This window comes from Lissotriton vulgaris, chromosome 12 (assembly GCF_964263255.1).
Source record: "Lissotriton vulgaris chromosome 12, aLisVul1.2, whole genome shotgun sequence".
NCBI classification, from domain to species: Eukaryota; Metazoa; Chordata; class Amphibia; order Caudata; family Salamandridae; genus Lissotriton; species Lissotriton vulgaris.
In genome coordinates this window covers 54,571,782-54,586,093 of record NC_141700.1, presented here as the reverse complement: position 1 = coordinate 54,586,093, position 14,312 = coordinate 54,571,782, and the positions used below count along the sequence as shown (strand labels likewise).

The following is a 14,312-nucleotide window of genomic DNA, read 5'->3' as shown; positions in this document are numbered from 1 at the left end:
AGCTTAGAGACCCAGGGGAGAAGGGAGATAGGCCTATAATGTTCTGGTTTAGTTGGGTCTAGAGTAGGCTTCTTTAAGATCGGGATAACCGTGGCCTGCTTCCATTTGACAGGTACAGCCCCAGAGGAGAAAGATAGCCTAATAAGGTCAAGCAAAGGAGGAAGGCAGACTCCATCAAATTTATTAAATTGTGCAGGTCTCAAAGGGTCCACAGGTGACCCTGACTTAACTTTCAAAACTAAGGATTTAAACTCTTCTTGCGATGGCTCGGGTATTGATGCAAGTGGCCTAATAGTCAGGTGTGTGGGGCATGAGTCACTATTTGGGCTCGTTGAGGAAGGAAAGGACCGGTAAATGGCCGCCACTTTCTCCACAAAGAAGGCTGCTAGTTCTTCACAGTGAGATTGAGAGCATTGTTCCATGCCTACTTGTTTCCTACTAGTCAGATCTTTAATGACTTTAAAGATAAGTTTAGTAGGATTGGGATTTTTTTTGAATTCTGAGGCATAGAAGGAGGCCCGGGCCTTGCAGATTGCATGATGGTAGCGCTTGATACTGGCCTGGTAACTCTGCTTAAGGACAGAGTCATATGTCCTGCGCCAGACTAAAATCGTAAACAGGAGGAAAGTGCAGACACTTGTATGCAAAAATGGACAAATCAGAATAATAGAGCTCGCATTGGCACCTTAATACTGAAAACCTAGTCAGGATATCCAGTAAGTAAAGCAAGAAAATAAAATAAAAAAAGAACGCAACGCGCGCAACACCCCACCCTGCACCCCTGCATGTAGCTTACGCCTGACCCCAACTAGCAGTGTTCCTGTTGCCCCATCTAATCTACAAATACTAAAAGAAAAAAGTGGAGGAGGGCCATTCGTACAGGCTCCCGGCCTCTCTCCCCCCCCCCCCCCCCCCACCCCGCTAGTTCTAAGCCTTCCCCTATTACGGATATATTATCATTTCACTATCAAGCGAAAATCGGGGGATACATTACTCTCCTACACTGCCTCCCGGTACCAACATCATAGAGTGAATCCCACACTGCCACCATTTGAATAAAAGTCTTGAAACGATAGGCCGTTCTCAGCCTTGACCCTCTCGATCAGGCACACAAATGTTCTTCAACCAAACAGCCGCCATCTTGAAAAATTCGAAAGCACAGTAGCGAGCCGGAAATAGCTGGGCTTTCTCAGTCTCATTGTCACTGGGTCCCATCTGTGTCGATAAGAACCACAAATGTTGTTTAAAGTCCAGGTGCACTGAGTTCGGAAAGGGAGAAAGGGCCACCCTGTCCAGCCACTCCTGAGTCATTACATGAGTCATCAGATACATTGCCTGGTGCGATTTATCCCCAGTCGATAATATTGTGAGCACTGATAAGAACGGGACCTCTAATACACGGGCATTAGCTAATTTGCAATCCAGGGTCTCTCGCATCATTCTGGATGTTGTTACTTTCGCAGTGTCTTTGAATTGAACAAAAGCTATGTCACCATTTCCCAGCCCAAAAGCCACGACGTCCAATTTGTGCTCCAAGGCTTGGGCTTTCCATTTCAGGGAGAGATGAAGACCCTTGATCGCCGCCATTATAGCCCCAAGCGTAGGTTCAACCCTGGTCAGCACTAGTTGGTCCCCCTTGATAGGGAAATTCTGGTCCGGTCTCTGAGATCCCTTAGATAGGATATGTCGTCCCAGGTCATCTGTTCGAATTTTCCCAGACCTCTCGGAGGATCGGGTCCGATTCACACGAAAGCAGATATTGAGCGCCAATTTGCGCGTTTCGTTCATGGTCTATCCTTGGGCCCTTCGGGATAGACCCAGTAGAATCAGAAGCAAAGACACGTTCCAACTCCTCTGTATGCAAGGATATTGCGGAGCTGTCTTCAGGATATGTCCGAAACCATCGGGTCGCAGTTTAGACGGTACCAAGCCGTTTATATTCTGGGCTCCGACAACTAATTATTCAGCTCTCATCCGCAGTGTCATTAAGGTGTCCCACTTCGACGCTAATCCATACGGATATTTGATGTTGAATATGGACAAAATTTACTTCCATTCTCTTGGACCGGCTCCTCCCAAACTCTTATGGCCGATGTTGTTCAACTAGAAGCCGGCTGCATTCATACTCGAGGCCTGGCTCCAATGCTGATGTAAGCCGCAAACTTCAAGACAACGTTTCTCCGTTCTCTAAGCAGGTGGAACGTTCGGGGTCACTCGGTGTAGCGTTATTTCGTTTCATCTACCTGGGAGAGTTGCATAGGCACAGGATACCTGGCAGGATATTGTAGCAGGATGAGAAGGTCTGCGAAGCCGGGAGCCTAAGCGGCCATCTTGGTCGCCAGCTTGGCTCCTCCCTGCACTACCACTCTAAAAGAATAAATCTTTGTCATCACAAAGCTTTGAGTGATTCGATCAATTCAAGCCAGTACCGGATCCAAGCATCCTTCATATTTGCAGAATTTGGTGCATGCATTTGCATTTCTTTCAGGCAAGCGGGCACCCTCGCATGAGGGCTTGTTTAGCTGTCTGCCCGTCTGCGTTTCTTGACTGAGGGTGCGTGGTTAAAAAGTTTCAGCACTCCGTTCATCTTGCGTTTTCTATGTTCACCGTAAGTGGAAAGGGTATGCCAGACGTAAGTCCCTTGCACACTGAGCCACTAGATTCTAACTGGCTTGGCTGATGTGGAGTGATACCCTGAAACCGGTCCCAGGATGTTTGTTTCTGGTCCATGCGTGGCAGTTCGGGCTGGACCGTTCCCATGAGGAGCAGGGTCCAGGCTGATTTGCAAATGACCAGGTCAAAAGTGGGATTGACTGAGTGGTTGAAACTTCCTTCCTGCCAACAACCAAAAATCCTCTTGGGGAACCCCCTTCTATTATATAATGAAACTTCAGCTGAAGCATTTAAACTGTAGGAATTAACCACCCCGGACGCTGGTCTTTTTACAAAAAGTAGGGGAGCGTTTTTAATCAGAAGTATGGGCATGTCGTGGGCTTCCGATCCTGCCCAATTCGACCACTGGATAGGACTCCCTCTTTCCCGTGCTAAACAGTGACAAACATCCCTAAATGCGGTGCACTGGACCCCTCGCATCCATGGGCCCCCTCTGCCATTGCTGTACAGTCGCTGCCTAAGCTCCTATCACCAAGCACTCTTCCTTGGTTTCTTAGTTGGTATTAACACTTAATGTTTGTGTCTAGGCTAAAATAGAAGCCAGAGGGCTCCCTTGCAGTCGCTCGTTTTGCTTTTCCATTTGTCTTTTGAGTGTGTTCGTGATTTTTGTGTGGGCACATGCCGCCATCTGCCGTTGTGATGAAGAGTTGCAAGTCTGATCTTTCGTTACACTGCGTTTGTCTAAATGAGGCACTTCGCACCAGTGGCACGCTGGTCATGCGCCTCGCTGCTCCTCAAACCGGGCTGTGTCGAGCCCACTCGCCTTCAGGCATTTATTTGATCTACCTCGCTCAAATGGCCTGCTTTGCCAATTTTCTGTTCGAAATTATGAGCTAAAACATTGAATAAGTGCTTTAGCCCGTTTTCTTAACATCACACCACTGAAGCCGACATTCATAGATATATTGTGATAAATTAACTGGACTGAAGTGTAAGAAGGGGATACGTTGTAGGGATGTGGCACTTCAAAAGTGGGAGAAATTGTCTTCTGTTATTTCTTATACAATACATTTGAAGTGTCTGATTAACATGGGCAGCGAGCGAGAAGATTCGTTTATCTTTTTTCTTTTCATCTTACTCATTGCACTTTGTTCAGATTTCTCTTCAGATTTCCTCTTGCCAAGTACTTGAGTTAAAACAGTTTTATACTATATAGGGGAGAGGGGGTTCAGTTTAGAAGGCAGTTATGAAACTGCGTCCAGGTTAACCTGTTATTTCATTCCAGGAGACCTCCAGGACAAAACCTGCATGGGGCATTTCGCATTTGACTGGACCCTTCGGTCCGTTTTCTGGACTAGACTGAGTTGTGCTGTGGAGTGGGGTTGGGGGCGCACCGTATGGTTAGGTCTGTGTTTTGATGGCACAGCTGTCGAGCAAACCTATTGCTCCTTATAATACAGATGGGAGCTCTGGGTCTACCCCTTTCATTCATTCTTTGTTCATCCAGCCCCTTTCTGCCAATGGCTGGGGATTTTGTCAATAGCGTCTTGACTCAGCAGAGTGGACTGTTCACTTCTGCCGAATGCTTCAGTCTGTATCCTTCCGCCGCCACTCCAGAGCTTGAACGGAACTGCATGATGCACTACTTTTTAACGAGGGCCCTAGTCCCTGCTCAGATTGCACCCTCGTGCGTTTTGCTCTGTAAATGCTTCTTGTGCTAGAGCATTAGACTGAGACCTGTTGCCTTTGCCAGTGCTTGTTTTCCCCGGAAGTTTTGTTACCACTGACGCCCCTTGCAGCTGTCCGTCCATTGGCTGCAGCACCTGGTGGAGGTGGTCCATGTGAAGTCTTCCGCAGTGCATTACTGCAATTCTGAAATGCTTCTAGGCGCTTCCATGCCACACAATTGTGTTATTTTTATACGCCTCTTCGTAGCGGTTTCTGGTTTTCCATTGGCCTCACATTTCGCCGGACGTGGGAAATGGGGCAAGGAGCGTGGGGGTGTACGGTGTTTACTCTGTGGAAGGGCCTCTTCGGGGCGCTCCCTTTCCCTGATAAAAGCCAACATAGTATGCACTCGGTTGTGTTGAAAAGCTGGAGGTGCTGGGGTTAATAAGAATTTGCACCGGAGTGTGCAGCCTGTGTGGGCTTGAAGAGGACTAACCCCCAGTGTCGGTCTCTGTGCCTTGGCTGGAGGGCTGGGAGGAGTCACCCCGTGGCTTCAGGTTCCAACCCCGGGGCAGCTCGTCGCCGTAGCTTGTCATTACACTGTACGTTAAACTTTGGAGCCTTAAAACGTATTTTTGTTATAGGTGATATGGTTCGTTATCCTGTTCATACACTAGCAGACAGGTATTTAATGCCTTTCTCCCCTCTGAAGGGCCGCTTGTAAGACGGGTGTTTTTACTTTCTGCGGGCAGCTGCACGCTTTGAATTGAATGCGCTGTTTGTTGCTTTGTTGTTTTTCGGCAGCATCCATGCCTGCACATCCTGTTTTCTTTTAACCACACTGGTCGTCTCCAGCAGCCCTCGAGGCTGTTTGGAGTCCAACAGATTCCAGGCGGGTTTTAAATGATGCCAGAACTCCAGTCCAGCCCTGGTTCCAGGCAGCAGCTGCTGCGGGCCGCAATGAAGCGCCTGTGCAGGAAGCCCACGGTAGGGGTCCCCCCACTCTCACTGGGTGTAGGGCGCCTTGATGCCGAGGCCGCTCCTTCTGGGCTAACCTTTCTGGTTTGATACTGCCGCATAGTCAATAAATCACTATTCTGTTCGGCATCTCCAGGCGTTTCACACTCACGCTGTTAAAGCTTCATTTTATAGTAGTTTATATTGGGTTGTTTTTTGGAGTGGGTCACAACTTGTTTATTTTTTTCTATTTTGTCAAGAAGGGTTATGGGGTAGGATTCGGCCTTAATCTGGATTCATCTTTTTTGTATGCGTCGACTGGTTATAAACAAATGCTGCAGGTTGACCTGTCTCTCCTTTGTTTTACAGCAGTCTGGATATAGCCGCACATCGCTAGAAATCATGGGGACAGAAAACCCCTGTGTGGTGGACCCCGTCTTGGTGAACCCCAGTTGCAAGATCATGACATTTCGCCCCACCTTGGAGGAGTTCCAGGACTTTGGGAAGTACATAGCCTACATCGAGTCCCAGGGGGCGCACCGGGCCGGGCTTGCTAAGGTCAGTACTGTGGGGAGATGTGTGCTGGCTGTATGTCCCCTCTCTATCGCCCCTCTCTGCCCACAGTCTTTACTGCCAGACTGAACCCGGAGCAGCATCACCAGGCTTATCCAGTGGTGGTCAACTGGTCTGGACAGGTGAGAGGTCAGAGGTCAGAAGCTCCGCCTTTGGATGAAGACTGGGGCCACATGTAAAACATTACACAGACTCCACAATTTTTCTGGGGCCACAGGCTCTCACCATTCTCCACTAAAACACGGGCCTGCAAGGCCTGGACCCACTACTTTATATGTCTCTGCCAAGAATCGTGCGGTAGTAGTAATGTAGCTTAGAAAAACTTCGGTAGTTTTCTGAGTGGTCCAGGGTAATGCCAGTTAGTGATTACTTTGTGTGTACTTAAGTATGTCGCCCTAAAGGGGATGGGTGTGCCCAGATGTAAATCCTGTGCACAGCTGGAACCACGCTATAACCGGCTGATGAGCCTATAACCAGGGTGAAACCACTCCTGGGTAGCTTGTGTCCTGCTTCAGGAAGGGCCTGGCATGGCACTTCGGGCTGGACTGGTCCCATTTTAGCAGAGTCCGCACGGATTGCATAAAGCTAGGTCCAAACTGAGGTGGCATGGTGTGCAAAAGAACGATGGACTGGAATGCAGCCCGAGTAATTACCAGTGGCTGACATCTATTCAAGCATTCCACCGTCACTTCTTGTACACTTAACTTGGTGACTACCAGCGGCCACCTAAGGAAAGTGGGTCAGTTATGTCGCTAATTATTACCAGTACAGCAACTCAAGTAATCTTATGGGTTTATTTTTGTAATTACTCAGAGTACCACATGTGCAGAACTTGAAAAAATGAACCAGGTTCTTTTTCTAAGCACCCTTATACCACACTTCACCGAACCCCACCTGAGTGAGTGCCCTTTTTTTTCCGGCCATCTAAAGCTTGCAGCCAAGCTTTGAAGGGGGATTGGCAGATAATTGGGGTTGATTGTTCAGTAAGTTAGGCACACACTGGTAAAGTCTGCATGAAATCAACTTGTAAAGCTTTGGAGTACTTACTGAACTGACTCCACCTTTCTTTATTTTTAACGCTTGTGTGAACAGTGTTTATGCTCTTTGGCGGTGAATTGTCTTAACCACAGCGCTATTCTGAAGGCTAATTAGTGACTCGCTTCCCTTACATTGGCTTTGCTAGGTCTGTAGAAGGCAATCAGTCGGACTGTTTGTAGGCAACGGTGGTGCTGCCAGCTTTACTAGAGGTTTGCTCAAGTGCGTACTGATAACCATGTACTGGGAGGGTTCCTGGATTGCTCGGTCTTCTCGATAAAATGATAGACCAATAATCTGGAAGTCATGGTTTTCAAAAGATAGCCAACGATTAGATAGAACGGATCAAGTCTTAATTTTCAGGTTTGTACGTTCCTGGCTGTATCCTTCTATGCTTAGGTTGGGGGATGTTTGAGTAAGTGGACTATGTCAGTGATCCTCATCTCTTGCCCTCTCTAGGTCATTCCTCCCAAGGAATGGAAGCCGAGGAAGACGTATGATGACATAGACGATATGGTCATTCCGGCCCCCATTCAGCAGGTGGTGACTGGGCAGTCCGGCCTCTTCACCCAGTACAATATCCAGAAGAAGCAGATGACCGTGGGAGAGTACCGGCGCCTGGCCAACAGTGAGAAGTGCGTAGCTATCTTTTTGTCCTTTTTAATAGCGTATTTGGTATGGAGTTAAAATGTTGCTGTGACTTAAGAAGAGAGAAAGGTTGTAGCAAAGGGGAATACCCCAGATCCCCTTATAGTACACATATTAAACAATTGCAGGAGTATACCCTGAAGACATAAAATGTCCACGTGGTATAGGGGAAGACACACAAAAAGAAGACGTTTTCCTTTTCTAAGAAGACCCCTCACTCACCAACCTAGTTGGTGACATGCTTCATCATTGGGGTACCACCCGAATATCCAAGTGCTATCCGGGTGTGCTTCAACACCTGATTACAGTGGAGCATGTTTTAGTCACCAAAGTGGTTCAAGTGAGTGAAAACAAGTGAATGAAAAATTGTCCCAATTTAACTCCCTAAAATGCTTTAATATGGAGCAATAAGACAATATTATATACAGTGAAAGATACTGTGCTCGGCTAGATTGACCTCTGGTATCTTTGTGGTGATAAAAAGTGATCGTGATCTACATGTTTCAACCTATCTGCGATATTACTAGGTTTTCTTCTGGACCTAGCTATGTGACCAGAGTGGTATACAAGCACTAAGGTGTACCCAACCCTTGGTTAGTCGAATACCACACCGTGTACTCACAGTATGGCGACCTCTCATCAATTGCCTAGAGGGAATAATTACTCGATTGGGTCGTGCCTCATGGAAGCTGGGGTATGGCGCTGGATCTAGTCACACTTCCGTCAAACCATGCTGCTCACTTGTATGCCTAGTCTGTGAACCCTTCACGGCGACCCGAGGATTGATGAAGCATGTCACCAGCTAGGTTGGTGAGTGAGGGGTCTTCTTAGAAAAGGAAAACCTCTTTTCTTCTTGTGTGTCTTCCCCTATATCACGTGGACATTTAATGTCTTCAGGGTATACTCCTTCAATTGTCTGATACGTATACTGTTCTGATCAGTGTTAGGCACACTTAATTCACTTGGGCACTACACTGTCACATTGTGCTCCTTTCTGTTGCTGATTAAATATAAAGATGCCATGAGAACGACTTGATTATGTATCTTTGATCTGTCCCTGTGATATGTTCTTGGTGCTTTTTAGGTCTCGACTGGCGTGCAGCGCGAAAGCGCTGTTGCCAGCGAGATCTATTGTTAGCGTCTTGCCTGTGAAGTGGTACAGACCGGGGCACGCGCAGGGCTTTGGCGATTGGGGTCTATGGACGCGCTTGCATTTAATGGATCAGGTGTGCGCGTGTATGCTGGTGCTTGGCACCACACACCGCACACACACACCACACACACACCACACACACACACCGCGCACACACTCCACACACCGCGCATACACTCTACACACGCATGCCACACACACATGCCACGCACGCCGCGCACGCATTCCACACACGCCGCGCACGCATTCCACACACGCCGCGCACACATTCCACACACGCCGCGCACACATTCCACACACACATTCCACACACGCCGCGCACACATTCCACACACGCCGCGCACACATTCCACACACGCCGCGCACACATTCCACACACGCCGCGCACACATTCCACACACGCCGCGCACACATTCCACACACGCCGCGCTCACACGCCGCGTGCCAGCACTCACACACGCCGCGTGCCAGCACACACACGTGCACGCGCCACACACGCCACGCACGCGCCACACGCCACGCACACGCCACACACGCCACGCAAGCACACACTCCGCACACGCACCAGCCGCCCACACACACACGCACCAGCCGCCCACACACACACACACGCACCAGCCGCCCACACACGCACCAGCCGCCCACACACACACACACACGCACCAGCCGCCCACACACGTGCACCAGCCGCCCACACACACGCGCACCAGCCGCCCACACACACGCGCACCAGCCGCCCACACACACGCGCACCAGCCGCCCACACACACGCGCACCAGCCGCCCACACACACACGCGCACCAGCCGCCCACACACACACGCGCACCAGCCGCCCACACACACACGCGCACCAGCCGCCCACACACACGCGCACCAGCCGCCCACACACACGCGCACCAGCCGCCCACACACACGCGCACCAGCCGCCCACACACACGCGCACCAGCCGCCCACACACACGCGCACCAGCCGCCCACACACACGCACCGGCCGCCCACACACACGCACCGGCCGCCCACACACACACACACGCACCAGCCGCCCACACACACACGCACCAGCCGCCCACACACACACGCACCAGCCGCCCACACACACACACGCACCAGCCACACACACACACACACACACACCATCCGTCCCCAGCCAATGCACGCGTACTGGATTACTCAAGAACAAACACACGCACCAGCCTCCACGGTACAACCAAGCCCCACACACCGGGCTCTTTTGTGGCTGCTACAGGCTCTGTCTCAGGACTTCCCTGGTGTCATCTCCTCCGCCTCCACTGACGTGGAACACGCGGGGCTTCCCCCACTCATGGGAGCCCCGCACTTGCTTCTATGGCCTCAGCCGCCACTTCTGAGCCAGGGCTTCTCCTTACTTCTGCCGATACCGCGGGGCACTCCCTCAGGCGTGGGAGCCCCGCATCACCACTTTCCTCTCGGCCAGCCACTCTGTGAGCGCGGGCTTCCTGCGGAAGTCCCGCCCCACAACAGGCATGACTCTGCCGGGCTTCCGGATTTCACTCTAAATTGGGCCGGCGGCTTGCCAGGAATTCAAGCTATTTCTATGTACTTGTACCAGGGCAACTTAGCCCTTTAAACTCATTACTGTTCAATCTTTTCTCTGAAAGGTGCAATGTTTGGTCTTTTGTCATCGGCATGTCATTTTTAAAAGGTCAGGCGTTATAGTGTCACACTTTTTGTACAAAAGTGTGATGAGGGGGTGGAGGCCTATAATTATTGGGTTGTCCATCAGACCTCTAAACACCATTACAATATACTTCCCTTTAATTAAATAAACAAACACACCCATGCAGTGTTCAAAGTTTAATAGCTTAAAGTGTCAGGTTCCTGCTGATACAAAAGGGTTTATTTTCATTTGTCTGTGCACCACTCGTGATATTATCAAGAGTGACACTAGCTGTACAGCAGTGAGTGCTGCACAAGAGCAGGATTTAAAATGCTGCGTCTTAGGTGTTATGTTGAATAATGGACTTGAAGAGAGGGAAGAAATGGAGAAAGGATATCTGTGGCAGGATAGTGGGTCTATAGTAAGTAACTGGACATCTTGGAGGGGATGGAGCATCCCTGCATTTGTGAGGGGGGCTCTTCAGGGGAGCTCCACTGTGGCAGTGTATTCCCTGGAGAGTCTTCCTCCTCTTCTTGCTCTTCAGGGGAGCTCCACGGTGGCAGTGTGTTCCTTGGAGAGTCCTCCACTGCTAACAGAAGTGGGTAGGGTGAGGGCTCCTCTGGGGAGCTCCACTGTGACAGTGTATTCCCTGGAGAGTACTCCACTGCTTGCTCTTCAGGGGAGCTCCACTGTGGAGGTGTGATCCTTGGAGAGTCCTCCACTGCTTACAGGAGTGGTGAGGGGGGCTCTTCAGGGGAGCTCCACTGTGAACGTTTGACCCTTGGAGACTCCTCCACTGCTTACAGAAGTGCGGAGGGCTCTTCAGGGGAGTGCCACTGTGGCAGTGTATTCCCCGAAGAGTCCTCCACTGTTTGCTCTTCAGGGGAGCTCCACTGTGGAGGTGTGTTCCTTGGAGAGTCCTCCACTGCTTACAGAAGTGGTGAGGGGGGGCTCTTCAGGGGAGCTCCACAGTGGCGGTGTATTTCTTGGAGAGTTCTCCACTGCTTACAGAAGTGGTGAGGGGGGGCTCTTCAGGGTAGCTCCACTGTGGCGGTGTGTTCCTTGGAGATTCCTCTACTGCTTACATGAGTTGTGAGCGGAGGGCTCACCAGGGGAGCGCCACAGTGGCAGTGTATTCCCTGGAGAGTCCTCCACTGCTTGCTCTTCAGGGAAGCTTCACTGTGGAGATAACAGAAGTAGCGAGGGGAAAAGGGCCTACTGGAGTCACTAATATCAGGATGGACCTTCAACCCTCGTGGCATAGTAGGAGAGATGGTACGCATTGTTTTTCTTCCTTACTGAGTTTACCCCATCTCATGTCTAAATTCAATTTCTCAATTTTTTCCTCCTTTAATTCGCTTCCGCCTCTTTTTTTAAAATCCTGACTCCAGCTTTTCTGGAGGTAGCCAGGTGCTTTGTAGGGGAAGGGATTGGCCTGAATAAATTCCCTTTTTATACTGCCGTGTTGCCCACGGTATAAATATGGTGTGCACCTTTTTCAGACCTGCTCATTAATGGATATTGGTTTGTAAGATTGACAGAATTCCCAATATAACATGGAGAGGCAGTGACTTGTTCCAGTACGTTATTCATGCCTTCATAGTTCTGTCCAGCCAGATGGCTGCATATGTTAGGCTATTGGAGGTTGCTGAATGCAATTTTACAGTCTAGGCAATACTCTTATTTTAAACATAGTTGGGAGAGGTTTTATGTACCGCTGTAAGGCAAATCTATAGATTTCTGGCTACGCAGTGCGTCTACGTGGAGTAAGTTATGCCACCATATGCTCTGAGTTCTTGTTTTTCATGTTTTTCAGATACTGCACTCCCCGCCACCAAGACTTTGATGACCTCGAGCGTAAATATTGGAAGAATCTGACATTTGTGTCACCTATTTATGGAGCTGACATTAGCGGCTCTTTGTATGACAAAGTAAGTAACCAGTCTGGTCACAATTATGGTATGTTTCCAAGAGCAGTGTGAATGCAGTTCCGCACATCTGCGATTGTGTTGTCAGCATAGCTCCCTGGCCTGCAAACAAGGTGTTTTGCATAGGGGCCATTGACGTGAATAGAGGCCTTGCAGGTGAGGTCACAGGAAGGTCAGTAGGAATTAAGAATAAATGCAGATCTACTTGGGGAGACTGAGGTTAAGGCCTTCTTTAGTGGCCAGCCATCTGTTCATAGTGGAATGGCTTGTATGACAAGGGATGGTTTAGCACTGGCCACCCGCAGTTGCACAGCCCAGGTGTTTCTGCGGTAGGACCAGGTTTATCTGATTTCTCAACCCCTGGTGGTCTGTGTCTCACCCCCTTCCTTTTTAGCAGTGTCCTCATCTCTCCCATAAAGATATCCATAAGTGAAAACGAGACACAGGTACTCTGCTGCAGATTGGTAGAGTTGCTCACCTGCTGTTTCTAAGCATTACAAATTGTATTGAAAGCAAAACTGTATTTCTAAGGAGGGCATCTTTTATTACTAAGCAAACTCAGTCCGTGGATACTCTGTCGAACATGAGCAAATCATTGGCAACATGAAAGTAATGACTGCCTGACACAGCAGTGTCTGCCTGTAGTCTCGAATAGCCACAGCATTGGTGTCGTCTGCATTAATAATTGTGATATTTTACACCCCCTGCCTCCCTGGAAGTGTATTTTCTCCTTTGTGCCTTTAACTTGTGTCAGGTGCTTAGAAACCCTTCCATTTGTGAGTGTTGCGCAATTACCTTTATGTTAAACTAGGAGCTCATCGCTTGTGCTGTTCATGTGAAACTTGTGAGATGGCAACTTTATGACTTTAAAGAAAGGGCTTTGTGGTCATCACCCCAGCGTGAGGCAGTGGACAGTTGCTACATTCTGTGTGTTTGTGGTGGATTATTTTCCTCTCAATATGCCAATCCTATGCCATTGCAGTTTGGGCTCATCTGTTGCTCTGTTCTGCTTTTTAGGGTATCGATCAGTGGAATATTGGCAGCCTCAACACCCTGCTGGACATGGTGGAGCACGAGTGTGAGATTATCATTGAGGGGGTCAACACCCCCTACTTATACTTCGGCATGTGGAAGACGACCTTCGCCTGGCACACGGAGGACATGGATCTCTACAGCATCAACTACCTGCACTTCGGAGAGCCCAAGTCTTGGTGAGGCCCTTCCCTGATCCCAATGTCCTTTCCACCCAATTGGAACTCCATTTAACAAGCCAGTTTTCCTCTGAAACTAGCACTTTCTCTTTAGCGTTTTGTCCTTTCGGGAAGATGGCGACGCTCCTCTGCTATGGCGGAGGAGTGTTGGCCCACTGCTGAAACGCAGCAGGCAGAAAAACAATACAACTGTTTTATTGTCCTTTTATTTTGAACTCCAATCCGCAAGTCTAGGGTGGAATTGGGCCATGTGACGTCGGCAGTAGGGGGGAGGAGGAGTGGTAGGCACTGAAAGTGCGCTCGCCAGTTTGACCGTCCAAACGGACATGCGTCTTTGGATATCTCCAGGCTGTTCCTTGGAGATATCCGCAGTGTTCAGGGCACATGCTCCCAGTCACTGCTGGAGCATGAGACCGGTCTGCTCTGCCCAATCCCAGCGCTGCTCTCATGCTGGGAGTAATAGCATGAGAGCACATTGGGTTTGTGTGGGGAGTCTGGGAGCCTGTGCTCCTGGGGATGGGAGTGCCGGGAGCAACGAGGCGCAGCGCTGGAGCAGATCATATCAGCGACCAGCAACAAAAGAAGTGATTCTCCCCCGCATTGCTCCCCATGTCGGATTGGCAGCAGCCGCTGTATAAGTTGGTGTTACTTTAATTTTTTATGTTCCATTGAGAGGAGGCACCACAGTGGCCCCTTTTATCAACGATGTGATGCATTGATGAGTCTTTCCATGGTATCACTGCGATGCATCCAAAGTCAAGCGCAGGAAATTCAAACCTGAGCCAGTGGTCTCCTACTAGAGCTTTGTGAGCCAGCGCTACAAGATGTGATGAAAAGTATTTACTCTGGTAATCAACACCCTCAGAAATACCTTTGGAATTAAAATGATGG

General features: G+C 49.5%; 1 protein-coding gene across 1 annotated transcript in view; it reads left to right on the top strand.

Moving 5' to 3' along the window:
* The window catches only part of KDM4B (lysine demethylase 4B), a 302,619-nt gene that overhangs the window by 55,566 nt on the left and 232,741 nt on the right, over positions 1 to 14,312 (top strand). The window contains exons 2-5 of the mRNA XM_086947052.1: positions 5,608 to 5,796; positions 7,306 to 7,481; positions 12,099 to 12,213; positions 13,228 to 13,421. Of these exons, the coding sequence (XP_086803178.1) occupies positions 5,641 to 5,796; positions 7,306 to 7,481; positions 12,099 to 12,213; positions 13,228 to 13,421 (641 nt within the window). The 5' untranslated portion in view covers positions 5,608 to 5,640. The remainder of the gene's footprint in view (positions 1 to 5,607; positions 5,797 to 7,305; positions 7,482 to 12,098; positions 12,214 to 13,227; positions 13,422 to 14,312) is intronic.